The sequence below is a fragment of the Salmo salar genome, unplaced genomic scaffold (genome assembly GCF_905237065.1).
Source record: "Salmo salar unplaced genomic scaffold, Ssal_v3.1, whole genome shotgun sequence".
NCBI lineage: Eukaryota > Metazoa > Chordata > Actinopteri > Salmoniformes > Salmonidae > Salmo > Salmo salar.
Genome location: NW_025550768.1, coordinates 6110 through 18507, shown reverse-complemented (window position 1 = coordinate 18507; position 12398 = coordinate 6110). Strand labels below are relative to the sequence as shown.

General features: G+C 49.6%; 1 protein-coding gene across 1 annotated transcript in view; it reads right to left on the bottom strand.

Annotated features, from left to right (window-relative positions):
• The window catches only part of LOC106602133 (dynein axonemal heavy chain 6), a gene marked incomplete at its 5' end in the record, with an annotated part of 26363 nt that extends 13965 nt beyond the window's left edge, over positions 1 to 12398 (bottom strand). The window contains 7 exon segments of the mRNA XM_045713940.1: positions 1664 to 1860; positions 3538 to 3661; positions 3807 to 3965; positions 4180 to 4282; positions 7137 to 7372; positions 11320 to 11487; positions 12156 to 12398. Coding sequence (XP_045569896.1) covers positions 1664 to 1860; positions 3538 to 3661; positions 3807 to 3965; positions 4180 to 4282; positions 7137 to 7372; positions 11320 to 11487; positions 12156 to 12398 — 1230 coding nt within the window.

Here is a 12398-nt window from a genome sequence, read left to right as displayed (position 1 = left end):
GACAGTACAGACACAGTGGTAGTATATTGACAGACAGTACAGACCAGACACAGTGGTAGTATATTGACAGACAGCACATAGACAGTGGTAGTATTGACAGACAGCACATAGACAGTGGTAGTATTGACAGACAGTGGTAGTATTGACAGACAGTACAGAGACAGTGGTAGTATTGACAGACAGTACAGAGACAGTGGTAATATTGACAGACAGTACAGAGACAGTGGTAGTATTGACAGACAGTACAGAGACAGTGGTAGTATTGACAGACAGTACAGAGACAGTGGTGGTATTGACAGACAGTACAGAGACAGTGGTAGTATTGACAGACAGTACAGAGACAGTGGTAGTATTGACAGACAGTACAGAGACAGTGGTAGTATTGACAGACAACACATAGACAGTGGTAGTATTGACAGACAGTACAGAGACAGTGGTAGTATTGACAGACAGTACAGAGACAGTGGTAGTATTGACAGACAGTACAGAGACAGTGGTAGTATTGACAGACAGTACAGAGACAGTGGTAGTATTGACAGACAACACATAGACAGTGGTAGTATTGACAGACAGCGGTAGTATTGACAGACAGTGGTAGTATTGACAGACAGTACAGAGACACTGGTAGTATTGACAGACAGTGGTAGTATTGACAGACAGTACAGAGACAGTGGTAGTATTGACAGACAGCACAGAGACAGTGGTAGTATTGACAGACAGCACAGAGACAGTGGAAGCATTGACAGACAGCAGAGACAGTGGAAGCATTGACAGACAGCACATAGACAGTGGAAGCATTGACAGACAGTACAGAGACAGTGGTAGTATTGACAGACAGTACAGAGACAGTGGTAGTATTGACAGACAGTACAGAGACAGTGGTAGTATTGACAGACAGTGGTAGTATTGACAGACAGTACAGAGACACTGGTAGTATTGACAGACAGCACAGAGACAGTGGAAGCATTGACAGACAGCACAGAGACAGTGGAAGCATTGACAGACAGCACATAGACAGTGGTAGTATTGACAGACAGTACAGAGACAGTGGTAGTATTGACAGACAGCACAGAGACAGTGGAAGCATTGACAGACAGCACAGAGACAGTGGTAGTATTGACAGACAGCACAGAGACAGTGGTAGTATTGACAGACAGTACATAGACAGTGGTAGTATTGACAGACAGCACAGAGACAGTGGTAGTATTGACAGACAGCACAGAGACAGTGGTAGTATTGACAGACAGCACAGAGACAGTGGTAGTATTGACAGACAGCACAGAGACAGTGGGTTGAGGTGAGTGAGGGCCATTAGGCCAGAGTGCCAGTATGGGCAGGGAGTCTGACACAAGGTCTGGCTCTCCGTCTGGCCCGAGGGAGACAGGTGGGCATACAGACACTGTCTGGAACAGGCAGACTTCACTGGGTTTGGTTCCACTAGTGTACGGAGAACATCCGGCAATTTTTAGACGCAGGACGCAAAAGTAGAGTACAAGTATATAACAGATAGTAAGAAATGTGTATAAAGTAACATCTCTTTAGAGGCCATACATACCAGGTGTCTCCAGCGCAAGGGGAAGGCTATGTAGTTTAGAATGGTTATAATGCAACATACTGTGGTAGGTTATAGTGAGAATTAGCGGGCTGTATATAAAGGATGTACCAGTTGTCTGTAGTGCATTGTGAAGGCTCCGTAGTATGCCACGCAGGCTGCAGCGATGAAGACGTTTCCCACCACGTTATGGATCTCCTGTTCAAACAGTTCGATGCTCTCCTGCCAGCGAACCTGCTCATCCCCCAGAGCTGCTGTCAGCTTCCCTGCACGGCCCAGCCTCGCCTCGGTCAGAGCCATGGTCTTAGCTGGGGGTGAAAGGGGGGGAGACGGTAAGGGGAGGGAGAGGATGGGAGGCAGAGAGAGTTCATGTAGCAGACAGCACACAGAAGAGATTACAGTAGATTAGTCCTGACATGTTCCTGGAACTTGGGTTTGTCTTTGAAAACATTGTGGGAACTTTAAGTGCCAACATGATGGAAATCATGTGCCAAAATCTGTCAAACTCAGTCTTACCCAGATCCTCCTCTCTAACTCTTACCCAGAACCTCCTCTCTAACTCTTACCCAGAACCTCCTCTCTAACTCTTACCCAGAACCTCCTCTCTAACTCTTACACAGACCCTCCTCTCTAACTCTTACCCAGACCCTCCTCTCTGACTCTTACACAGACCCTCCTCTCTGACTCTTACACAGACCCTCCTCTCTAACTCTTACCCAGACCCTCCTCTCTAACTCTTACCCAGACCCTCCTCTCTAACTCTTACCCAGACCCTCCTCTAGAACTCTTACCCAGACCCTCCTCTAGAACTCTTACCCAGACCCTCCTCTCTAACTCTTACCCAGACCCTCCTCTAGAACTCTTACCCAGACCCTCCTCTCTAACTCTTACCCAGACCCTCCTCTAGAACTCTTATCCAGACCCTCCTCTAGAACTCTTACCCAGACCCTCCTCTAGAACTCTTACCCAGACCCTCCTCTCTAACTCTTACCCAGACCCTCCTCTCTAACTCTTACCCAGACCCTCCTCTCTAACTCTTACCCAGGCCCTCTCTAACTCTTACCCAGACCCTCCTCTCTAACTCGTACCCAGACCCTCCTCTCTAACTCTTACCCAGACCCTCCTCTAGAACTCTTACCCAGACCCTCCTCTAGAACTCTTACCCAGACCCTCCTCTAGAACTCTTACCCAGACCCTCCTCTCTAACTCTTACCCAGACCCTCCTCTAGAACTCTTACCCAGACCCTCCTCTCTAACTCTTACCCAGACCCTCCTCTCTAACTCTTACCCAGACCCTCCTCTAGAACTCTTACCCAGACCCTCCTCTCTAACTCTTACCCAGACCCTCCTCTCTAACTCTTACCCAGACCCTCCTCTAGAACTCTTACCCAGACCCTCCTCTCTAACTCTTACCCAGGCCCTCTCTAACTCTTACCCAGGCCCTCCACTCTAACTCTTACCCAGATCCTCCTCCCTAACTCTTACCCAGATCCTCCTCTATAACTCTTACCCAGGCCCTCCTCTATAACTCTTACCCAGGCCCTCCTCTATAACTCTTACCCAGGCCCTCCTCTATAACTCTTATCCAGACCCTCCACTCTAACTCTTACCCAGATCCTCCTCCCTAACTCTTACCCAGATCCTCCTCTATAACTCTTACCCAGGCCCTCCTCTATAACTCTTACCCAGGCCCTCCACTCTAACTCTTACCCAGGCCCTCCTCTATAACTCTTATCCAGACCCTCCTCTATAACTCTTACCCAGGCCCTCCACTCTAACTCTTACCCAGATCCTCCTCTATAACTCTTACCCAGGCCCTCCTATCTAACTCTTACCCAGGCCCTCTTCTCTAACTCTTACCCAGGCCCTCCACTCTAACTCTTACCCAGGCCCTCCTCTCTAACTCTTACCCAGGCCCTCCACTCTAACTCTTACCCAGGCCCTCCTATCTAACTCTTACCCAGGCCCTCCTCTATAACTCTTACCCAGACCCTCCTTCTCTGCGATGCTCTTGTCAAACTGGTCCTGGAGGATCTTAATTTTGTTCTGTACTTCCTGTAGCTGGGCCTGCTTCTCCTTCAGGGTTGCCATGGTAGCATTCAGCTCCATCTGCAGCCAGAAGGGTGGGATATAAAAACAAATACCTAATACAGTACTTAGTAAAGAAGATCTGACACAGCAATTCCTGTTGACGTTTTCTCTTCCAATCGGAACCAGTGGGGGGATGGCGTGCATGTGTGTGTGTGCCACTGACCTGTGCGGCGGCCAGTCTTTCTTTCTTGGGTCCGACCTCCTTGAGGACTCTGGAGTAGAGGTCCATGGCCCGGACCCACATACACATAGACTTGCAGGCCTTGGACACCTTTTCCACCTTCTCAGGGACAAAGTCCGGGTTGTTCACGTACTTCTGAAGCTAAAATAACCAACAACAATTAAAATCATCATTATTTAGTTTGTGTCCCAAACGGCACCCTATACAGTGCACTACTCTTGACCAGAGCCCTATTCCCTATATAGTGCACTACTTTTGACCAGAGTGAGGGGGGTTCTGCAAATGCAGTGAAATAAATACAAACAAATAATGAAGCCAATACAGGAATACAGGAATGTCCAAAAGAGTTAGTGACCTTCTGGAGGATCTGGGGCTTAATGTTTTCCTTGTCATATTCCATCAGCTTCCTGAGGAAGTAGGAGTCACCCAGCACCTGCTTGGCACTGGACCAGTCTGGTCTGGAGAGGTGGGGGAGAGAGAGAGAGAGAGCGAGAGAGAGAGAGAGAAAGTTGAAGTAAAGAGAGAGAGAAATACAGTGTGTGTGTGTGTGTGTGTGTGTGTGTGTGTGTGTGTGTGTGAGAGATACAGCTGGAGTCATGCTAGCTAACAGGCCTGCTATGAGTACAGACAGGAAGCAGTAGAGAAAACACCAGCCACCGATCCAGATGACATATTATTCCATCAGACAGACAGAGACAAGAGGACATGATGATTCTTCACTATCTTCTTGTCAAGCAGAGCAGTAGTAGAGTACTGACTGACCTCAGCCAGTCTCCCATACTGGACCCTACAGCTACCTTCTGTCTATGGGTCAATGACAACATATTCCCTATAGGGTTTGTATGCAGGGATGGTAATGTATCTAGCCCAGTAGCCCAGGCTAGTACTGATCAGCTTGTAGAAAATGTACCCAACTAGCCCACCGGCTAGATACATTTTGTGTGTATGCATTGGGAGTCACTGGTACATTAGTATCAGTTGTTGCTACGTTAGCGATCCATCCATTGGCAGCCTCATATGGCATTAAGTTCAACAATAATATGCTATTAGCTAATACATTAGTTAACCCTTCATGGACTGACTTGTTGCAGAGACAATGATTATGTTATCAATCTGTATCCAAGCATCGTTAGCTGACTGACATGCAGCTGAGATACTATCTCCCAAGAGAATACTCGTCAGTTATCGTCACAGCTGTGTATATACGCCCTCAAACAGACACCACGACGGCCCACAAGGACTTCATAGGACTATATGTAAACCATATATCCTGAGGCTGCATTTATTGTAGCTGGGGATTTGAACAAAGCAAATTTGAGAACAAGGCTACCTAAATTCTATCAACATATTGATTGCAGCACTTACACTCGATCACTGTTACTTTAACTTCCACAATGCATACAAGGCCCTCCCTCACCCTCCCTTCGGCAAATCCGATCACGACTCCATCTTGCTCCTTCCGTCTTATAGGCAGAAACTGAAAGAAGATGTACCCGTGACTAGAATCATTCAATGCTGGTCTGACCAATCGGAATCCACGCTCCAAGATTGTTTTGATCACGCGGACTGGGAAATGTTCCGGGCAGCCTCAGAGAACAACATCGGTCTATATGCTGACTCGGTGAGTGAGTTTATAAGGAAGTGCATTGGAGATGTTGTACCCACTGTGACTATTAAAACCTACCCTAATCAGAAATCGTGGATGGATGGCAGAATTAGCGCAAAACTGAAAGCGCGAACCACCACATTTAACCATGGAAAGAGGACTGGGAATATGGCTGAATATAAACAGTGTAGTTATTCCCTCCGCAAGGCAATTAAACAAGGTATAGGGACAAAGTTGAGTCGCAATTCAATAGCTCAGATACGAGACGTATGTGGCAGGGTCTACAGGCAATCACGGACTACAAAGAAAACCAGCCACGTCACAGACACCGACGTCTCACTTCCAGACAAAATAAACACCTTCTTTGTCCTCTTTGAGGATAATACAGTGCACCGGCACGGCCCACTTACAAGGACTGCGGACCCACCTCTCCTTCTCAGTGGCCACCACATGCTTCAAGATGGCTACCATTGTTCCTGTACCCAAGAAGGCAAAGATAACTGAACTAAATGACTACCGCCCCATAGCACTCAATTCTGTCATCATGAAGTGCTTTGAGAGACTAGTCAAGGATCATATCACCTCCACCTTACCTGCCTCCCTAGACCCACTTCAGTTTGCATACCGCCCCAACAGGTCCACAGACAATGCAATCACCATTACACTGCACACTGCCCTATCCCATCTGTACAAGAGGAATACCTATTCATTGACTACAGCTCAGCATTCAACACCATACCATACCATACCCGTACCCTCCAAGCTCATCATTAAGCTGGAGGCCCTGGGTCTCAACCCCGCCTTGTGAAATTGGGTCCTGGACTTTCTGATGGGCAGCCCCCAGGTGGTGAAGGTAGGTGACAACATCTCCAATTCGCTGACCCTTAACACTGGGGCCCCACAAGGGTGCGTGCTCAGCCCCCTCCTGTACTCTCTGTTCACCCAACAGCAGAGGGAGCACCCCCCTATCCACATCGAAGGGACAGTAGTGGAGAAGGTGGAAAGTTCCTCAGCGTACACATCACAGACAAACTGAAAATGGACCACCCACACAGACAGTGTGGTGAAGGCGCAATAGCGCCTCTTCAACCTCATGAGGCTGAAGAAATGTGGCTTGTCACCTAAAAGCCTGACAAACTTTTACAGATGCACAATCGAGAGCATCCTGTCGGGCTGTATCACAGCCTGGTACGGCAACTGCACCGCCCTCAACCTCAAGGTTCTCCAGAGGGTGGTGCGTTCTGCACAACGCATCACCGGGGGCAAACTACTAGTCACTTCAAACAATGCAAATTTAATAATGTTAACATATCTTACATTACTCATCTCATATGTATATACTGTACTCTATACCATCTACTGCATCTTGCCTATGCCACTCGGCCATCGCTAATCCATATATTTATATGTACATATTCTTTATTTCATCCCTTTAGATTTGTGTGTATTACGTAGTTGTTGGGGAACTGTTAGATTACTTGTTAGATATTACTGCACTGTCGGAACTAGAAACACAAGCATTTCGCTACACTCGCATTACCATCTGCTAACTATGTGTATGTGACCAATACTCATTTATTTTATTTTTGATCTAAGATGCATGAATCATGATGTTGTCAATATGTGATTTAAATGTCGTTAGCGGACTGACATGCATCAATCATAACGTTGTCAATATGTTATCTAAGTGTTGTTAGTGGACTGACTTGCTGCCCAGCAGGATGCAGACGGCCTCCATGACAGTCATGACCATGTCAGGTGGTTTGGTGAAGACCCTGATCTCTGAGATGTCTGCCTTGTCCAGTGAGTCCAGGGCCTTGTTGGCACCTTCCAGAGCGGGCAGAGCCTCGTCTAGATCCCTCTGGGCATCTGCTGCTATGGCCTGGGTGTCCTCAGCCTTCACCTTGGCTAGGGCTTCGTCCTCCTTCACCACTTTACGCACCTGGGGACGGACGGACGGACAGACAGACAGACAGACAGACAGACAGACAGACAGACAGACAGACAGACAGACAGACAGACAGACGCAGTAGAGTTGAATAGGAGTGCACATGAAGAAACCCCCCCCCTAGATACAACACACTCCTCCTAGAAACATATAAACATTCAAACAAAAAAATGACCACACTTGTCAACCCTCTCCTGGTCAACGACTAGTTTCCCTAGCTCCACCCTCTCCTGGTCAACAACTAGTTTCCCTAGCTCCACCCTCTCCTGGTCAACGACTGGTTTCCCTAGCTCCACCCTCTCCTGGTCAACGACTGGTTTCCCTAGCTCCACCCTCTCCTGGTCAACGACTGGTTTCCTTAGCTCCACCCTCTCCTGGTCAACGACTGGTTTCCCTAGCTCCACCCTCTCCTGGTCAACGACTGGTTTCCCTAGCTCCACCCTCTCCTGGTCAACGACTGGTTTCCCTAGCTCCACCCTCTCCTGGTCAACGACTGGTTTCCCTAGCTCCACCCTATACCCACCATGTCGTCTCTCTCCTGGTCCACGACTGGTTTCCCTAGCTCCACCCTCTCCTGGTCAACAACTAGTTACCCTAGCTCCACCCTCTCCTGGTCAACAACTACTTTCCCTAGCTCCACCCTCTCCTGGTCAACGACTAGTTTCCCTAGCTCCACCCTCTCCTGGTCAATGACTAGTTTCCCTAGCTCCACCCTCTCCTGGTCAACAACTAGTTACCCTAGCTCCACCCTCTCCTGGTCAACGACTAGTTTCCCTAGCTCCACCCTCTCCTGGTCAATGACTAGTTTCCCTAGCTCCACCCTCTCCTGGTCTATGACTAGTTTCCCTAGCTCCACCCTCTCCTGGTCAACGACTAGTTTCCCTAGCTCCACCCTCTCCTGGTCAATGACTAGTTTCCCTAGCTCCACCCTCTCCTGGTAAACGACTAGTTTCCCTAGCTCCACCCTCTCCTGGTCAACGACTAGTTTCCCTAGCTCCACCCTCTCCTGGTCAACGACTAGTTTCCCTAGCTCCACCCTCTCCTGGTCTACGACTAGTTTCCCTAGCTCCACCCTCTCCTGGTCAACGACTGGTTTCCCTAGCTCCACCCTCTCCTGGTCAATGACTGGTTTCCCTAGCTCCACCCTTTCCTGGTCAACGACTAGTTTCCCTAGCTCCACCCTCTCCTGGTCAACAACTAGTTACCCTAGCTCCACCCTCTCCTGGTCAACGACTAGTTTCCCTAGCTCCACCCTCTCCTGGTTAACGACTAGTTCCCCTAGCTCCACCCTCTCATGGTCTACGACTAGTTTCCCTAGCTCCACCCTATACCCACCATGTTGACTCTCTCCTGGTCAACGACTGGTTTCCCTAGCTCCACCCTTTCCTGGTCAATGACTAGTTTTCCTAGCTCCACCCCCTCCTGGTCAATGACTAGTTTCCCTAGCTCCACCCTATACCCACCATGTTGAATCTCTCCTGGTCAACGACTGGTTTCCCTAGCTCCACTCTTTCCTGGTCAATGACTAGTTTCCCTAGCTCCACTCTCTCCTGGTCAACGACTAGTTTCCCTAGCTCCACTCTATACCCACCATGTTGACTCTCTCCTGGTCAATGACTAGTTTCCCTAGCTCCACCCTCTCCTGGTCAACGACTAGTTTCCCTAGCTCCACCCTCTCCTGGTCAATGACTAGTTTTCCTAGCTCCACCCTCTCCTGGTCAACGACTAGTTTCCCTAGCTCCACCCTCTCCTGGTCAATGACTAGTTTCCCTAGCTCCACCCTCTCCTGGTCAACAACTAGTTTCCCTAGCTCCACCCTCTCCTGGTCAATGACTAGTTTCCCTAGCTCCACCCTCTCCTGGTCAATGACTAGTTTCCCTAGCTCCACCCTCTCCTGGTCAACGACTAGTTTCCCTAGCTCCACCCTCTCCCTGGTCAACGACTAGTTTCCCTAGCTCCACCCTCTCCTGGTCAATGACTAGTTTCCCTAGCTCCACCCTCTCCTGGTCAACGACTAGTTTCCCTAGCTCCACCCTCTCCTGGTCAACGACTAGTTTCCCTAGCTCCACCCTCTCCTGGTCAACAACTAGTTTCCCTAGCTCCACCCTCTCCTGGTCAAAGACTAGTTTTCCTAGCTCCACCCTCTCCTGGTCAATGACTAGTTTCCCTAGCTCCACCCTCTCCTGGTCAACGACTAGTTTCCCTAGCTCCACCCTCTCCCTGGTCAACGACTAGTTTCCCTAGCTCCACCCTCTCCTGGTCAACGACTGGTTTCCCTAGCTCCACCCTCTCCTGGTCAACGACTGGTTTCCCTAGCTCCACCCTCTCCTGGTCAACGACTGGTTTCCCTAGCTCCACCCTCTCCTGGTCAACGACTGGTTTCCCTAGCTCCACTCTATACCCACCATGTCGTCTCTCTCCTGGTCCACGACTGGTTTCCCTAGCTCCACCCTCTCCTGGTCAACGACTGGTTTCCCTAGCGCCACTCTATACCCACCATGTCGTCTCTCTCCTGGTCAACGACTGGTTTCCCTAGCTCCACTCTATACCCACCATGTCGTCTCTCTCCTGGTCAACGACTGGTTTCCCTAGCTCCACTCTATACCCACCTTGTCAGCGCTCTCCTGGTCCACGACTGGTTTCCCTAGCTCCACCTTCTCCTGGTCCACGACTGGTTTCCCTAGCTCCACCCTCTCCTGGTCCACGACTGGTTTCCCTAGCTCCACCCTCTCCTGGTCCACGACTGGTTTCCCTAGCTCCACCCTCTCCTGGTCAACGACTGGTTTCCCTAGCTCCACTCTATACCCACCATGTCGTCTCTCTCCTGGTCCACGACTGGTTTCCCTAGCTCCACCCTCTCCTGGTCAACGACTGGTTTCCCTAGCTCCACTCTATACCCACCATGTCGTCTCTCTCCTGGTCCACGACTGGTTTCCCTAGCTCCACTCTATACCCACCATGTCGTCTCTCTCCTGGTCAACGACTGGTTTCCCCTAGCTCCACTCTATACCCACCATGTCGTCTCTCTCCTGGTCCACGACTGGTTTCCCTAGCTCCACTCTATACCCACCATGTCGTCTCTCTCCTGGTCAACGACTGGTTTCCCTAGCTCCACTCTATACCCACCATGTCGTCTCTCTCCTGGTCCACGACTGGTTTCCCTAGCTCCACCCTCTCCTGGTCAACGACTGGTTCCCCTAGCTCCACTCTATACCCACCATGTCGTCTCTCTCCTGGTCCACGACTGGTTTCCCTAGCTCCACTCTATACCCACCATGTCGTCTCTCTCCTGGTCAACGACTGGTTTCCCTAGCTCCACTCTATACCCACCATGTCGTCTCTCTCCTGGTCAACGACTGGTTTCCCTAGCTCCACTCTATACCCACCTTGTCAGCGCTCTCCTGGTCCACGACTGGTTTCCCTAGCTCCACCTTCTCCTGGTCCACGACTGGTTTCCCTAGCTCCACCCTCTCCTGGTCCACGACTGGTTTCCCTAGCTCCACCCTCTCCTGGTCCACGACTGGTTTCCCTAGCTCCACCCTCTCCTGGTCAACGACTGGTTTCCCCTAGCTCCACTCTATACCCACCATGTCGTCTCTCTCCTGGTCCACGACTGGTTTCCCCTAGCTCCACCCTCTCCTGGTCAACGACTGGTTTCCCCTAGCTCCACTCTATACCCACCATGTCGTCTCTCTCCTGGTCCACGACTGGTTTCCCTAGCTCCACTCTATACCCACCATGTCGTCTCTCTCCTGGTCCACGACTGGTTTCCCTAGCTCCACCCTCTCCTGGTCAACGACTGGTTCCCCTAGCTCCACTCTATACCCACCATGTCGTCTCTCTCCTGGTCAACGACTGGTTTCCCTAGCTCCACTCTATACCCACCATGTCGTCTCTCTCCTGGTCAACGACTGGTTTCCCTAGCTCCACTCTATACCCACCTTGTCAGCGCTCTCCTGGTCCACGGCTAGTTTCCCCATGAGGGCGTTGACGTCTATAGACTTTTGTTTGAGGACAGGCTCCAGAGCTGACAGGTCTATCTTCATCTTATCCACCAACACGTTGGTCTCCAACAGCTTAGTCAGACCATTCTTTACCCTGTCACGAGCCTGCACACACAGGAATACACACACACGCACACAGACACACACAGACACACACAGGGATACACACACGCAGTCATGCAAACACACACATACACACACAGAAACAAACACACAAACACACAAAGGGATACACACAGTCATGCAAACACACACACACAGACACAAACACACACAGAAGCAATTACATTTCTTGGATTGAATGGAGTATAGAATTGACGCCCATTCAGAGAAATAGCCACATTTCAAAGAAACCAGTGTGCTAAACTGGAGTATTGATAACATTAAATAATACATATTATGGATGTCTCACAGCCGCTGTGTTTACTATTGCTAAACAGTATTATAGATCTGTCTCTTACAGCCACTAGTTGCTGTCTCTTCTCTCCCAACATGGCCAGGTAGAGGTTAATATTAGTTATTGATTATGAAACAGTATTAATCAGTAGTATTACTGATCTCTTACAGCCACTAGTTGCTGTCTCTTCTCTCCCAACATGGCCAGGTAGAGGTTAATATTAGTTATTGATTATGAAACAGTATTAATCAGTAGTATTACTGATCTCTTACAGCCACTAGTTGCTGTCTCTTCTCTCCCAACATGGCCAGGTAGAGGTTAATATTAGTTATTGATTATGAAACAGTATTAATCAGTAGTATTACTGATCTCTTACAGCCACTAGTTGCTGTCTCTTCTCTCCCAACATGGCCAGGTAGAGGTTAATCAGTTCCAGGTATGAGGTGGGGGTAGTGTAGTAGCGTCGTCTCAGCTCAGAGTAGAACCTCTCGGCCATGTCTGTCACACTGACGTGGATCTCCACACACATCTCACTGAAACGATCCTTTATCTCCTCACTGCCGAACTCCACGTTCTGGAAGAAGGTCTGGGACACGGACAGGAGGGCCTCACGGGGCCA